General features: G+C 34.3%; 1 protein-coding gene across 1 annotated transcript; it reads left to right on the top strand.

Annotated features, from left to right (window-relative positions):
- Positions 1–11375: 11375 nt before the first annotated feature.
- On the top strand, positions 11376–15107 carry LOC142614169 (putative cinnamyl alcohol dehydrogenase 1). The gene is made up of 6 exons (XM_075786713.1): positions 11376–11535; positions 12990–13103; positions 13182–13412; positions 13640–13925; positions 14261–14411; positions 14530–15107. Exons 1-6 carry the CDS (start codon positions 11447–11449, stop codon positions 14724–14726), a joined length of 1068 nt encoding a protein of 355 aa, XP_075642828.1. The 5' UTR covers positions 11376–11446; the 3' UTR covers positions 14727–15107.
- The last annotated feature ends 1193 nt before the right edge of the window (positions 15108–16300 follow it).

Raw genomic sequence — 16300 nt, 5'->3', positions numbered from 1 at the left:
GGGAAAAAAAGTTGAGGCCAAAGGTTTCCTAATTTTTCAGTTATCACTCTTCCATGATTTTATGTTAGTATCAATTACAAAAGTTCATGTAAATCAACCAAAAGGATGTTTATAATTGGTGGAATTTGAATGAATTAGTAAACTATATATATATATATATATATATATATATATATATATATATATATATATATATCAAATTGTATGGACCAAGAATGCTGGCCCATTCTCGAGCTAGCAACCCATTCTTCAAATGGCCTCAGTCTATTTCAACACTAAACCAGGCCCAATTAGGCCCAGCCAAACACTTAGACGATGTATCCCCCGACATGCCGTGAACAAGGAATAATGCCTTAGGAAAATCCGTCTGCCAAGCATTAATTAGCGTCAACTACAAGTTTTAAGGAAGTCATGTTAGCAGTGTGTGGTGGGTCTCATTTGGTTAGGAATATAAGGCACAGGGACCCACTAACGTGGGAAAAAATCCCTTCATCATGACAACCCCACTAAGGGGAGATTATAAATAGGGGAAGAGGGGCAAGATGGAGGGGGTTGGAAGCTTTTTGGGAAGTGAAACACAAGAGTAGTGAGAAAAGACTTTACTCAGGGAGAAGGGAATCCTACTGGGATTCTATGGTAGAAACTCAGCTGTCTAGTGGTCATCTCAACTGAGCTAAGAACTAGGGAGTTTGGTGTAAAAAAATGTTAATTTTCTTAGTTACTTAAAGAAACACTTCTTGGACTTTCCATTGTGAAATAAGGCCAATCCAAGATACAAGTAAATTGGGGTCAGTGCATGAAAGCCCAAGGTTGTTGGGAATAGACTACCACACAAAACTGTTACAAAAATTTTAAGGCAATGAACAAAAAAAGTACGAAGCTGAGGCCAAAGGAGAGCTCTTCAAAACTGTTGAAAAGGTCTTACATGGTAGCACATAAATCGTTGTAGTTCTTAAGAATGTTTCAGAATGAATCATCAATGAGAATGGCCATAATCTATAGGTTATAGACTACATCTGTGATTTGGGCCTTTAAAGACTGTTTATACGCCTAGGAGTCTCTGTTTTCCCCTGGTTTTGTTGTCTGGGCCTGTATTGGCCTTTGTTTCGTATTGTTGGTTTTTTCTCCACAAAAGTTTAGTGATTTATCCACACACACACACCCAAAAAAAAAAAAAAAAAAAATTGCTGACCTTCAAAGACAAAGGAGAATGGAAACGGTAAATGAAAGGGACAAATATTTGCAAGTCTAAAGGAAAAAAATAATAATAATGACAACAAATAGAGACTTTGACATTTTGTGTGTTTGGACTAGATTATAAGTTTATATATATATATATATATATATATATATATATATATATATATATATAGCTTTTTTATACTGTTTTTTAAGGGTGTAACTTACCTCCCATACTTTTTTAAAAGAAATTTCTTTTTGTTTGAATGAGAAATTGTTACATCACCTACTAACTAAATAAAATGTGAAAATTAAAATTTACTATCACTTATTATTGTATATTTAAAATAAATAGACATATTCAATTAAAAAAATACTAAAAATAAGTCACACTCAATGCTCATTTTTTAAATCGTCATTTTTTCCTTTCTTTTTCGTACTTCTTCAAGGTATAAGTATACAAGTATTTTTGACTAATCATTCGTGAATGAAAGTGAACATTTGAATTGGAAATAAATGTACTCTTTTTCTTGTTATGATTTAATGAGTAAGATGAGGATTGAATTCACGTATCAACTGCATCGAGAAAATATGCCATTGGGTCCAATGAGTGTACGTTACATTCCTTTCAGTCAAACTGTCCTTGAACCTAATATATTTGACATGAGTCCCAGCTATAAATTGCAATGACCAGTTCTCTCATGAGTCAATATCCTTATTTATTACGTATGCAATGATGTACTTCGTATTTGTATGGAAATTATAGAGCTAATAGATTTTGGCAACAATGCTGAATCTGATTGGTCGGACTGGGATGGCACCTATCTGGAGGAGGTCAGCTTAAATATTTCGAGGAGGTGACTGCCTACGTCAGTGTGGGGTCGGGATCGTAATTTCTTTCTACTAAAGAAAGAATTAATAACGTGAATTTACTCATTCAGTACTTTAAATTATTGTCAAAATGCAATAAATACTTTAATTGATTTGTGAGTAGTGAAGTTGTCCGCCCCTAATGTTAGTATTTCTCTTAAAACACTATATTAGAGCATTCTTATTCGATAATTTAATCATATTTTATTTTATCATCTCAAAAAACTACTTTATCAATTATACAATATTAATTTACAATACATTCAACATCTCAACTTTTATTTTACTATACTACACATTAAAATAATATATCTATATAAAAAAATAATATACTTACATAATAAAATAATATATTATGAAGAGAGAGAGAGAAAAAATGAGACAATGGAGAGAGGAGTCATATTTTTGTAGGTAGAATAAAATAATAATTTTTGGATTTAGAATATTACTATAGTACCATCACAAATTTGCGATGGTACTGTAGCAGTATTGCAAATTTTTTTAACTTTAGCAGATTAGTTGTTGACATTTTTTTTGTGCTGAAATAGTAAATCTTGGCAAGATATGGCATATACCATGCCAACTTCGAATGCTCCTACATTCATTAAATATACTATTACATTTATAAAATTTGGCTTAAGAATAGCAATGGCTAATAACATTTTTTTTTATTAATTACTAATTAATATATATATATATATATATATATATATATATATATATATATATATATATATATATATATATATATAAAAGATGGGTTCAAGTTACACTTTATTTAAATCATTAGATTCGAGTAGATCCAACGGTAAAAAAATACCCTCATTAATGATAATATTTTGATGAGAATCTCATTAATTATTCCTCATTTATTATATTTTATACTTATCTTTAAACCCCAAAAAAGTGTTACTTCTGACTCTCTCTCTACATATCTCTCACTGTCTATCATAGCAAAACTTGAAGCATGCTCATCCACAGATTCTTCAATACCCTAAGAAATTTCAAATAGAGATGTAGAGCTGGTTACTCACAGGACCACTGACATAGCTTGTAGTCACTCCAAAATCAACACCAAAACTTCCAAAACTCAACTTGGTTCTTTCAGACTTAGGGACATGGATATGGTTTGGAAGAATAACAAGCTCATTTATTATATTTTATACCTATCTTTAAACCCCAAAAAAGTGTTACTTCTGACTCTCTCTCTACATTTCTCTCACTGTCTATCATAGCAGAACTTGAAGCATGTTCATCCACAGATTCTTCAATACCCTATGAAATTTCAGATAGAGATGTAGAGCTCTTGTCACTCACAGGATGTAACACCCCATAATTTTATTACTTATTTAATTATTATACGTAAATTAAAAAGGAAGCCTACAATTAAATGGATTAAATTGATTTGGGTCTAAGACATTAAAAATAAGATAAATGCTATGAGATATAAGGCCCAAGTGAGGTGGCATAAGTAAAATATGGGCCTTGATAACCCTAGCCTTTTACCTTTTTAAGTTACACATGTATGCACATAAGAAAGTTCTTTTTGTTTTCAGCCGCAACACATGATTGAGTTTTGTTTTCTTTTCTCCTCTACGGCTGTGCATCAAAATTTCAGGTATGGCTATCTTGCTCTAAATTTAAGAAGTTTGAATAGTCCACGCCTATAGGAAGACTTGGGTTAGTGCTTTTGTTATTTTGGTACCAAGTAAATAATTGTCTTTGGGTTCATGAATACTGTATATCAAACTCCTTTTAGCAAGAAAGTGGGCGGCCTCATTGGCTTCTCTAGGGACCCACCTAAAAGACAAAAGAAGAAGAAGGGACTTTGGCTTCTCTAGCCGACCATGACGATTGCAATATTGTAGTAGGAATTGTATATATATATATATATATATATATATATATATATAGATGAGTTCTAGTTACACCTAGTGTAACTCTAAAGAGTTACACCTTTTTTAAACCGTTAGATCTAAGTAGATCCAACGGTTAAAAAAAAATCCTTATTAATGCTAATATTCTTAATAGTATCTCATTAATTGTTCCTTATTTATTGCATCTCTAAACCCAAAAAAAAATACACGCCTGACACACTCTCTCTCTCTCTACGTTTGGTCTCACATTTGTCTCTCCCTTAGTCTCTCTTTCTCTTTTCTAAACCTGCATTTCTCTCTCTCTATCTCCTCCTCCATTGCTCCTCCACTTCCACCTCTACATGTTGTCGGCAGAAAAAAAAAAAAAAAAAAAAAAAAAAAAAAAAAAAAAAAAAAACACCAAGCTGAACTGTTTCTATTTGTGAGTACTCTGTTTCTATTTTTCCTTTCTTTTCTGTTGTGAGTGCTCTGTTTTTTTTTTCTTTTCTTTACTGGTCTGATTCTGTGTGCTCTATGTGAATGCGTTTAGAAGTTCTAACTCTATGTGTTCTGTGTGAAGCCGAACCTTGTTGAGAGAAAATTCACAATTGTCTTCGATGGGTTATGGGTCATTTTCCCCCAATGCCAAACAAGATTTTTTCTGCCGAAGTTAGGTCATCATCTCTGACTTCCCACTCGGCAACAATGGAGACTTGGGCACTACCCACTCATCGCCGCACGAGGTGAGTCCACTTTCCCTTTCTTTTTGGCCAAATGAAATTCTAGGATTTTCTTGCCCCATAAAATAAAATGTCCTGCCATAGGTGTTCTTGATTTTTTAATTATTTGCTTTTCTTTGATTCCCTTTGATAATCATGTTGATCTATTTGATAATTATAGTTAAGTCCTTGATAAAATGGTGTATCTTGAGTGATTTTTGTATTGGGTAATTAGGAATTCATGGCCAATTGATTTCACAACTTGGGCTTATACCTTTTGTGCTCCAACTGTTTGATCAAAGGGGAAAGGGTGCTTGTGTTAATATGTATTCACACATAGCCTCCTTTGTTGACCAAATCAACCATCACCCTTTTATTATTTTCTAAGACTAGTCCAACAGCTTTAATGGGGCAATAGACAACTAGATGGATGAATTAAGGCTTGTACGTGGCTTCCCATGTTAGATTGAATATATATAATATTAGAGTCAATAGATATCCAGCAGCATCAAGTAGGAATGTTAAGCAACTAGATGTATATGAATAAATAATATGGTTGTTACGTTCAGGTTGGTCAGATCATTATTATTCAGCCCTATTGAAGTTTCATGAATACCTATGACTACGTTAATAGAAAAATCTGATTAGGCAGTAATAATTTTTTAAGTCCAAAAATCTGATCAAAGCTAAAAGTGAATTGGATAGTTAAGTGAATAAATGGAGGATTTTGGATATATCAATATTGTCTAGGATAAAACCGTTTTAAGCATGAAAATAGATTTTTAAGTGGGAAATTGTGTATTGATGAACCTATTTTTGGTGTTGCTAGGTTCTAATTCTACTGAATTGTTGTGATTCAAGGGAGGCTGATTTCTTTTATATTTGCAACTAAGAGGTAAGTAGTGTTTGCTAATTTTGGGGGTTCTCCCAAACAATGTTGATTAATTAAACTATTTTATGTCAAAGAAATATGTTGTTATTCTATATATATATATATATATATATATATATATATATATATAAATGGATATTTTATAATTGCTTGATGTGCACATTTATTATTCGTTTTATGAAAAACTTGTGGGATAACCTAAATTTATTTAAATTGTATGTGTGAATATATCCTTATATTTTTGAGAATTATGAATGAGATATTTTTATGTGAGCATCTTAATGGATTATTTATGTGAGCATCTTGAATATGTTTTGAAAACCTATGGCAAGTCATGATTAAAAAGCTCTGTATTGTATTAGTTCTTAGCAAGAGACAATCATGCTGCAGCTAGTCCTTAACAAGGGACGGTCCTAGAAAAGGGGACAGTTACATTTGATAGCTCCTTAGCAAGGGAGTATACTATTGATGATCCAAAAAGGAAGCTCCTTAGCAAGGGAGTGCACCTTTAGGTTCCAACGGAGCCATCCGTAAGAAAGATGAAAAGGAGGTTTCAGTCCCATAAAAGGGGACAGCATAACCCTGTCAACGGGGCGTAAACATTGACCACGAGCAAAGCCTAGGAAATTTTGTTTGTGATGGTATTGATATATGTATATATATACTATGATGGCTCACAATATAAATAATTTTTTTTTTTTGAAAGGTTGTTCTCATGCCCCAATGTTAGTGAATTCCACTTATTGAGTTATCTCACCCCCCTTTATTTTCCTCTTATAGATACATTAGAGAAATTATTGGAGTAGAGATTCCTAGAAGTCAACAGTTACAAATTATTTTGTGGGACTGAAGATTTTATTTTTATTTTTATGGTATTAAACATTGTACTGGAGAATTTTTTGAGGATGTTTTAATTTTTGGTGGATTAGAGTTTTGACATTTGTGATGAAATTTTTAGGTTGCTAGATTCTTTTATTTAATATTTTTATGAATTTTTCAGATTAAATAGAATTTTATTGCTTATGATTTTTGGGGCGTTACACAGGACCACTGACATAGCTTGTTGTCACTCCAAAATCAGCACCAAAACTTCCAAAACTCAACTTGGTTCTTTCAGACTCAGGGACATGGATATGGTTTGGAAGAATAACAAGCTGCAAGGTTGTCAAAATCAGGATCCTACGTAAGATCATGGAAGGTAAGTGGGATCGTGGATTGTAAAATCGGATCATGGATCGAAGATCCTACATTATTTGAGAAAAAAACAAAAAATACACATTGGTATATTAAATAATCACATAAATTATACATTCATTGATATAATTGTCATATATCACTACATCCATTTGCAAGAATCATTTAAAGAGACCGAAAATCTCAAAACGTGACACTCTTTTGTGATATTTTTTTATTTGGGTTCAACTGACACTCTGTCTATATTAGAGTGAAAAAACTTGATTTATTGGAATTTTATTTTTCATTTGGGACCAACTGAGCCTTCTGTCAAGTTAAAGAAGATTACAAGAAATCAAGGTCGTTTGAGATCTTCAATTATACGATCCTACCGATCTTGAACGATCGCAAAGATCCTTGAAAGATCTGGATCGTTTTGAGTAGGTGGGATCGTAAAATCGTAAGATTCAGATCGGGATTTTGACAACCATGACAAGCTAACATTGTGAAAGATGTCACTCCTCCAGCAAGAAGATTGACAGAAACACATGCCTAAAATGGCAATAATTCATTCAAAAGAGAATCAACTAGGCAATAGAGATAGAAAATGACAAAAATCTATTTTCAAGTAGCAAAACACATGTACAATGTTCAGAAAACATCAGATAATTATTACAACCATAACTAAGCTTACAAATCAGCAAACTCTTTGTTTTTTTTTTTTAATTGATTGGATAACCAAATCAACAAACTCTTATTTAAAAGTACACATGCCCTAAATAAGAATAAAAATCATCTACCCTGGACTACATACGAACTAACTTAACAATTCAAGGTATACAGGCAGCAACAACCAACTTTAGCATCCATGGAGAGTCTGAAAGAACCAAGTAGAGTTTTGGAAGTTTTGGTGTTGATTTTGGAGTGACTACAAGCTATGTTAGTGGTCATGTGAGTGACAAGAGCTCTACATCTATATCTGAAATTTCATAGGGTATTGAAACGTAAAGAGAGAGTCAAATATAACATTTTTTTTTTTAGTTTAGAGATAGATATAAAATATAATAAATGAGGGATAATCAATGAAATCCTAATCAAAATATTAGCATTAATGAGAGTATTTTTTTGACCGTTGGATCTACTGAAATCTAACAGTTTAAAAAATGTGTAACTCTTTAGAGTTACACTAGGTGTAACTTAAACCCATCTCTCTCTCTCTCTCTCTCTCTCTCTCTCTCTCTCTATATATATATATATATATATATATATATATATATATATATATAAAGTGGTAATTTCGAAACAGTTTAAAACGGTACGTTGAAATAGGTCGGTACTGAAATATTCCATTCCAATAAACAAACCAAAACGAGCACCGTAACAGTTTTCATAACATTGGTTAGTGGTGAGCCTAAGTAAAAACCAATAAAAAGTTGGTCATGTCAACAGTCTGTAAAATTTTTATAAAATAGTTTGTAACTGTAACATTATTCTATTAACAATTGTATGAAGCAACACATGGTAAAATTATCCTTATTTTATTACGTATGAAATGATTTATCCTTCATTCTATTTATTACGTATGCAATGATGTACTTTGTATTTGTATGGAAATTATAGAGCTAATAGATTTTGGCAACAATGCTGAATCTGAATCTGATTGGTGGGACTGGGATGGCACCTAGATGGTTTTCCTTAAATATCTCAAGGAGGTCACTGCCGACGCTAGTTTCGGGTCGAGGTGCCCGTAATTTATTTCTACTAAAGAAAGAATTAGGGATGGCAATTTTGGCCTGCCCCGCTTAATCCGCCCCTCCCCGCTTCGCCTCATGCGGGTTTTCTCCGCTCCGCAAAGATGGTGGGGCGGGGATGGGGTAAGATTTTAGCCCCACACCACGGGGCAGGGTGATGATGGATTTAGACTTTTTAGACCTACATCACCCCGCACCTCCCTGTCTCCGTCCTTGTCCCTGCCCCACCCTGTGTTGCTAAGGGTTATAATTGTAAATTTTTAATACCTTAAAACCCTACTATTTAAACAAACATATCAATATTAGCTTATATTATTCTACCCAATATGGTTTTCTGCCTTTATTTTGTTATGTGTTATACTATGAGATTTTTTTTTTTTTTTGCAATTGTCTTGTTAAATGCTTGGATATATTATTAATTTTTTCTAAAAATTGATTTGATTTGAGGGAATAATTGTAATTTCAAGTATATTTTTATTAATGAAATAGGTTTCATTAAAAAAATTGTACTAGTCATAGTGCAAATTAACAAAAAGTAGAGTTTTACGGGGTGGGACAAGACTTCCTAGGGCCCCAAGGGGTGGGGATGGGGTGAGAAAGTTTTTCTCGTCATGCAAGGCAGGGCAGTGATGAGGCAAGACAAAACCAAGCGGGGCGAGAACGAAGACACCATCCTTCGAGCCCGCCCTGCCCCATTGCTATACCTTGAAAGAATTAATAACATGAATTTAGTACTTTAAATTATTGTCAAAATGCAATAAATACTTTAATTGATTGTTTTTTTTTTTCACACCATTGACTGGTGTTGATACCCATTTTCGCGACACATTTTCTACAAGCCCGATTCAACCAAGCCTGACTTCATTGTGGGCTCAATTCATGTATTATATTATATTATATTTTTTTAAGCATGACCTAAGCCCATGTGATTTATGGGGGAAATTGAGGAAGTGTGGTTTGGAGGGTATGGGTCAATTCCTTTCAGACCTTTTGCATGAGCCCAGCCTATGCGTGCTACTAAGTGGGTAAGGGACACTAGTAGCACCTCAGGTTCATGGAGGAGGTCTTGTATCCAAAATTTTCACCCAAAAACATCTTTAATACTCTGGGTGACTGTGGCCCAAAGTTTCTGCCCAAACCATTTTTTCCTTTAAACATAGTTGGCTCCCATTGGCCAACTCCACATGCTAGCCCTCACTTAGGTGAGCCTCCCAATGGTCTGAAATTTCTTACCAAAGGTAACTAATTAGAGAAAACCCACTTTATTTCCAAAATCATGCTAAAAGCATACCAAACTCTTCCCTAAATAAAAGCAACCCAAGACAAAACACCAAAATAGTATCATAAGGGATAAAAGCCTCTTCCACTACTCAAAAACCAGTCAAGAGCAACACCCCAAACTTTATATAAAACTCTCTCTTCAGCTCATAAAGAAACCAACTCACGTTCTACCTAGAGACCTGAAAATTCAGAGCAAAAACTCATTCATTCAGTCAACGATCTCACAATTCTAAACCTTAGGATGGAAATACGGGTACAGGGGAACCTTCCCTCTCTTCCTTACAGCCTCTCTCAATTTCCTCTTCTCGGTGACGGTGGGTCGAAGTTTTAAACTTGTTGAACCACGTTTTTCCCATAGAGCTGAAACTTGAGAGCAAAAACCCATTGAGCCAAGAAACATTCTCACAATTCTGAACCTTAGGGGTGGAAATATGGGTACAGGGGAACCTTCCATCTCTTCCTCACAACCTCCCTCATTTTCCTCTTCTTGGTGACTGTCGGTCGAAATTTCAAACCTGTTATGTTTTTATACTTTTTCTACACTTTTGTTTTTGGCATTTTGATTTTCTCTTGTAAAAGCATCATTAGCATTTTGTTCATTATACATTTGAAATTTTAGGCTTGATTCTCCACAATAAATACTTCTAAAGAACCCAAGGGGAGATTTGGGTCATTTTCACATTTTTTGCCCTTGTCGCAAAATGTCCCCGACAACCGGTTATTTGTTAAAGAAAATGGAATGGTATTAGAAACAAAATTTAGCTACAAAACTAGTTGTAACTTAAGGCTACAATTTTATTTAGTAAAATAAACATTACTAGATATTTTGAAAATCTAATCGTTAAATTGCATATTTTTTATGCTTTTAATACACATGTCAAATTCTGTGTCAATCGGATATTATCTACTATATAATCTATAAACTTATATTTTATGCATAATTTCAAACTACAAAAACATGTCATTTAAACAATTTATTAATGATATAACTATTAATATTTAATTTTCTAGAAATTTTGCAAGCATGAAAAAGGTAAAAATAAGATGTAATCTAATAGTGGATTTGTCGAAATTTGCCTCCAATAAAAAGATATTGACTAAAGTTATAGTCTTATATTACAACTAATTTTGTACCTATACTCTATTAGCTTGTGCTAATGGCTTCTTTCTTAATTTTATACAGGTCCAAATCTTCTATTTCATTTTTAGTGGTGGAGTATAGAGTGGAGCAGAAAAAGTGAGACAGGAGATTTGAACTCATTTTATACCGGGTGGATTGGTTAAATGGGTTACTGAACTAATGGTCAAATGTAGTCGGGTGTAAGATAAAGTTCTGTGAAATCATCTTGTCTACCTATTTATAGGAGACTTCTACAAGAGTTTGAATTGGCATACGGATACATAGTGATACTATTAAACCTATTAAAAGTTGTCTTACTTGGTTTGGGTGGAGTAATACTCTCTCTCTCTCTCTCTCTCTCTCTCTGGAAAGCCAACACAAACTGAATAGCAATTCATGTGTTTGAATCTGAAATCTGTCAGACAGTACCTTTTTATGATACATATGCTATACACGGCCTTTGGCTCTTATTTTATTTTGTTTGATCTTTTGAAGTAAATATAAGTAAGTTGCCAATATTCACAGTTTTGTCTTATGCTAGAAAGTCAATTTCTTGATTTTATTATAAGCTGATATTTGATTCCTTTATGGTAAACCAGTGAAAAATGAGCTCCTTGAGTGCAAATGAAGATTGCCTTGGATGGGCAGCAAGAGATGCATCTGGCGTTTTATCACCTTACAGCTTCAACCGCAGGTATATATATAAGAAGCCTCCATGTTTACACATAGTTTATTAAGGAAAAGTTTGGTTGTCCATGACTTTGAACACTGACATTCATTGTTTTAACATACAAATCCAACATCTTGAAGGGGGCTATAAAAAAAATAAAACCAAATTGAAGCCATTTCTGTAACATAGGTGCGTTTGTTTTGGCTTCACAAACCATTTTAGGAAATCATTTTTCATAAAACCGTGTGTTTGGTTGCACATAAAAAATAAAATTTCCGAAAATACATTTTATTTGACCGTAAAAATAAATGTTTGACCCGGAAATGGTTTGAAGTGAAAATTTTCACTTCAAACCATTTCCGGACTCAGACGCGCAAAGAGAGAGAGAGAGAGAGAGAGCAAGAAGAGAGAGTAGAGAGAGTGAGCTAGGTCGCCGGTCAGATAGCCACCTGAGACTGAGACAGAGACAGAGCTCAAGCAAACGCCACCTGAAGCTCATCCTCGCCGGTCAGATCGCCGTCCTCATCCTCGACGAACCCATCCCTGAAACCCAGAAAACCCATTCCTCAAACCCCCCACTCCGACGAACCCAATCGTCAAACCCACCACTCCGACGAACCCATTCCGCAAACCCATTTCTCAAACCCCCACTGGCCGCCACCGACCACCAGCCCACTCCACCCCCAAACCCACCCGATCTAGCCGCCGCCGCCTCCATCCACTCCGATCCTCTCTTTCCCGATCTCTCTCTCTTTCCCTCAATCTCTCATCCTTTCTTCCTCCTCTCACCGAGTTTGTGAATAAAAGATGTTTTTCTTTTTTTTGGTTGTGTTGAGGATATATTTTGAATTTTTTTGTTATGGAATTTGTTTGGTAGCTGAGAAAAAGGTTGAGAAAATGTGAAAAATTTGTAGGGAAATAGCATTTTCAGAATGTTAGCATACTCTGAAAATCGTTTTCTAGACTATTTTCCATTGCAGAGTCAACTCTACTTTCATGAAATGTCCTCACTTCAAATTAATACTTTTGATGATGGTACGTAATCTTAAATTGCCAATTCAAAATATTGGATTTGTTCATGAAAAAGTGTTTAGAAATATGAGTGGAGCCATCAAATTTTATTGAGCGACCAATATGAGTGTTTGTTCTCATCTCAACTTTTCTTGAATAATTTTATTTTGGGGGTGCTAAAGTCTACATTTCTTGATTTGTCTATGCACTAGGTAGTAGCAAAATCATTGAACCTACTCATTTGTAGAATGTCAAATAGGTGACGTCAGTTTTTAAGAAAAAGAATAGAATTTCAGCTTGGATTTCAAATGTTGTTTTCCATATCATTAGTTGACAATAATGATCCTATGCCTGAGTTCCTATATGATTTTGAGAACCATGATTAATAATGTTTGAAATTTGCATTGCTTGATTGTTATATGCTGTTTGTTCTGGTCAAGAATTAACTTGGGAAATTTTTTGACCAGGGTCGTAAGGAGTGATGATGTTTCAATAAAAATTACGCACAGTGGAGTTTGTTACGCTGATGTAGCTTCGACCAGGAATGAACATGGGGATTCAAAGTATCCTTTGGTGCCTGGGTAAGTGGACAGACTGTGTATACTATGAGAAGTTTTAGATTTTCATGAACTGATATAAATGTAATATTTGCACACCAGACATGAGATTGTTGGCATTGTGCAAGAGGTCGGTTCTAATGTTAACCGCTTCAAAGTTGGTGACCACGTTGGAGTAGGAACTTATGTCAATTCATGTAGAGATTGTGAATACTGTAACGATGAAGAAGAAGTTTATTGCGTAAAAATACCAGTTTTAACCTTTAATGGGGTGGATGATGATGGTACTATTACAAAAGGAGGATATTCCAGCTATATTGTTGTCAATGATAGGTAAGTATTCTTTGATGCTGTATTCTCTTTCTTCATTTTCATATAGATGCAAAATTCACTATTACATAATAATATAAACCACACCCCCCCCCCCCCCACCCAAAAACAAAACCCTGGTTTAAATAAATGTTTCTGCCGAAGGCAATTTGATGTGATAATTGTAGCTTTATACTCATGGGATTTGGCAAGTTTTTCACAAATTAAGAATATAAGTTTTGGTCTTGCAGGTACTGCTTCAGGATACCTGATGACTACCCATTGGCTTCAGCAGCTCCTTTGCTTTGTGCTGGAATCACCGTGTACAGTCCCATGATACGTCACAAGATGAACCAACCTGGTAAATCTCTGGGCGTGATTGGACTTGGAGGTCTTGGTCACATGGCAGTGAAGTTTGGGAAGGCGTTTGGGTTGAATGTGACTGTTCTCAGCACTAGCATATCCAAGAAAGAGGAAGCTCTAACTTTGCTTGGTGCAGACAAATTTGTGGTCTCATCTGACCAAGAGCAGATGAAGGTAGATTTACATAAATTTCTTATAAAGATTTTTTAATTTTATGAACAAGCTGAATTTATTGGAGAAAAAAAAAAACACACGACAAGAAGTCGTACAAGTGGCATGGCATGATTTTTCACATCAGCAGGCCCTAATTCAATATCCATTTCTGAATCTTGGCCATTATTTAAGAAATTGAACCATGAGCAACAGTACCATACATTATCATCATTCTCACTATGATTTTCCAATCCTGATTATAGAGCATTTGTTGTCCTATTAACATTAGGAATATTGAAATTGTTTACCTATCTTTATGGATATTGTTGTATTGATTGTTAGCATGCTATTTACAGGCTGAGGCAAAGTCATTAGACTTTATAATTGACACTGGAGCTGGTGATCACCCATTTGATCCATACATGTCACTGTTGAAAACTGGTGGTGTTCTGGTCCTAGTGGGATTCCCAAGTGAAGTCAAATTCCATCCTGCAAGCCTTAACATAGGTACTTTGAAAACCGTCAGTTTTGAAGAGTTTAATGCAATTTTAAGAACTCTTTTAGTTGGTGATAGCTTTCTAGGCTTGAGTGTAATATTGAACAACATTCATTGATCTTTTGACAGGAATGAAAACCGTTTCTGGTAGCCTTACAGGTGGTACAAAGTCGACACGAGAAATGATAGACTTCTGTAGTGTTCATAAAATTTACCCAAACATAGAAGTAATTCCAATTCACGATGCAAATGAAGCTCTTGAGAGGCTAATAAAGAGAGACGTGAGGTATCGATTTGTGATCGATATTGAGAACTCCCTGAAATGATACTGCTAAAGGCACAAGGAAAATTCCTCTTCTCGATATTTATGTTCATCTCTTAGGTACATTGAAGGTATTGGATCAAATGTTGAGACTCTGACAGGTTGTTGAGTGGTATTGTGAGGAATGGTTTTACTTGCAAACTAGACTGAAATAAGTGAATAGGTTGTTGAGCAATATTGTGAGGAATGGTTTAATAAAAATTAGAAGTGTGAATTTTTAAATTGTGAACCCTTTTGTATCATAGTCCTGTCACCTGTGCTGTGCAGGTGCTTGTGGAAACAATATATATATATATATGGTAAAGTAATATGTGAATTACACCCTCTATGTTTGGGATGACTCAGATTTTATCCTTGATATATAATATTTTGATCTTAGTCCAAATGTTTGACATCATTTTTAATAATGTTGTTCTTTTGTTTGTCACTACCCTATTCTCCTGCCAATTAATCATGACATATCTTGAGCACAAAACATGAGACATCTTTTTTTTTATGCTATATTTTACCCAATCTATATCTCATCTATATAATATCTTCAAGCCTAACTTTTGTTAAGCCATAATAGGGTAGCATTTCGGTCCACTTTAGTCAATTCGATGTAGAAACTATATATTTTTTTTTTCCCCTTAAACCCAAAAGAGTAGCCATATCTCTTTTCTCCATTCAATTTTTAGTTCAAACGACTTGTAGTTGTCCTAGCTTCATCAATGTCAATTCAATTTTTTGTGATTGGTCTGCTAGGGCTAGGATTGAAACGCTTTTGTTATATGCTTTTTTAGGCAAAATTTTCCAAATAGCATGATTTTAGAAAAATTTTAGAAAACCAGCACACCAATGAAATTATTTTGTAAGTTAGATTATTTTTAGAACTCGAGTTTGGCAAACTCAAATTTGGGCTAGAACTCAAGTTTGTCAAATTTGAGTTCCATTCAATATTGATGCATAATGCTTGGAACTCGAGTTTGTCAAACTCGAGTTCCAGCCCAAACTCAAGTTTGTTAAACTTGAGTTCCAAAAACAGTCTAACTTACAAAATACTTTCAAACGCATACTATGTACCAAATCTTTTTCTAAAAATCTACTATTCAGCAAATTTTGCTTGCTTTTTTAATTTCCATGGCTTGGTGGGAAGGTGTTGATGAAATTCATCTTCTTATTGCTCCTGCCGATTACCACTGGATTCTGTGGCCTTGTGTTTCGTTTACTTGTTCTACTTTTACTTTTGAACAACTTAATTCTATTGAGCTCATCATAATATTTGAAATCTTATTTATGGTAGATCTGGCTTTAGAGGGATTTTAAAAAAGTGATATCTTATTCATTGGTTAGATGATGGGTGCAATTATAGATACTGAAAATGATACGTAGTGTAAGATTGCAATTTGAAAAATATGGCAACAAGTGGGGGAATGGCAATTTGAACCTTAGTTTTCTGTTAATGTCGCCAAGCTACAACGCTCTTGGCAATACCATGAAATTTGATACTTTTACCTTTGAACAACATATATTCCATTGAGCATATTGTAATATTTGAAATCTTATTCATGGTAGATCTGGCTTTAGAGGGATTTGAAG

The sequence above is a fragment of the Castanea sativa genome, chromosome 10 (genome assembly GCF_040712315.1).
Source record: "Castanea sativa cultivar Marrone di Chiusa Pesio chromosome 10, ASM4071231v1".
Classification (NCBI taxonomy): Eukaryota; Viridiplantae; Streptophyta; class Magnoliopsida; order Fagales; family Fagaceae; genus Castanea; species Castanea sativa.
This window is presented reverse-complemented; position numbering and strand designations above follow the sequence as displayed.

Coding starts and splice junctions, on each gene's coding strand:
- LOC142614169 (XM_075786713.1), top strand. CDS start 11,447: ATGAGCTCCTTGAGTGCAAATGAAGATTGCCTTGGATGGGCAGCAAGA. Junction 13,413..13,639: donor TATATTGTTGTCAATGATAG/GTAAGTATTCTT, acceptor TTGGTCTTGCAG/GTACTGCTTCAGGATACCTG. Junction 14,412..14,529: donor TCCTGCAAGCCTTAACATAG/GTACTTTGAAAA, acceptor ATCTTTTGACAG/GAATGAAAACCGTTTCTGGT.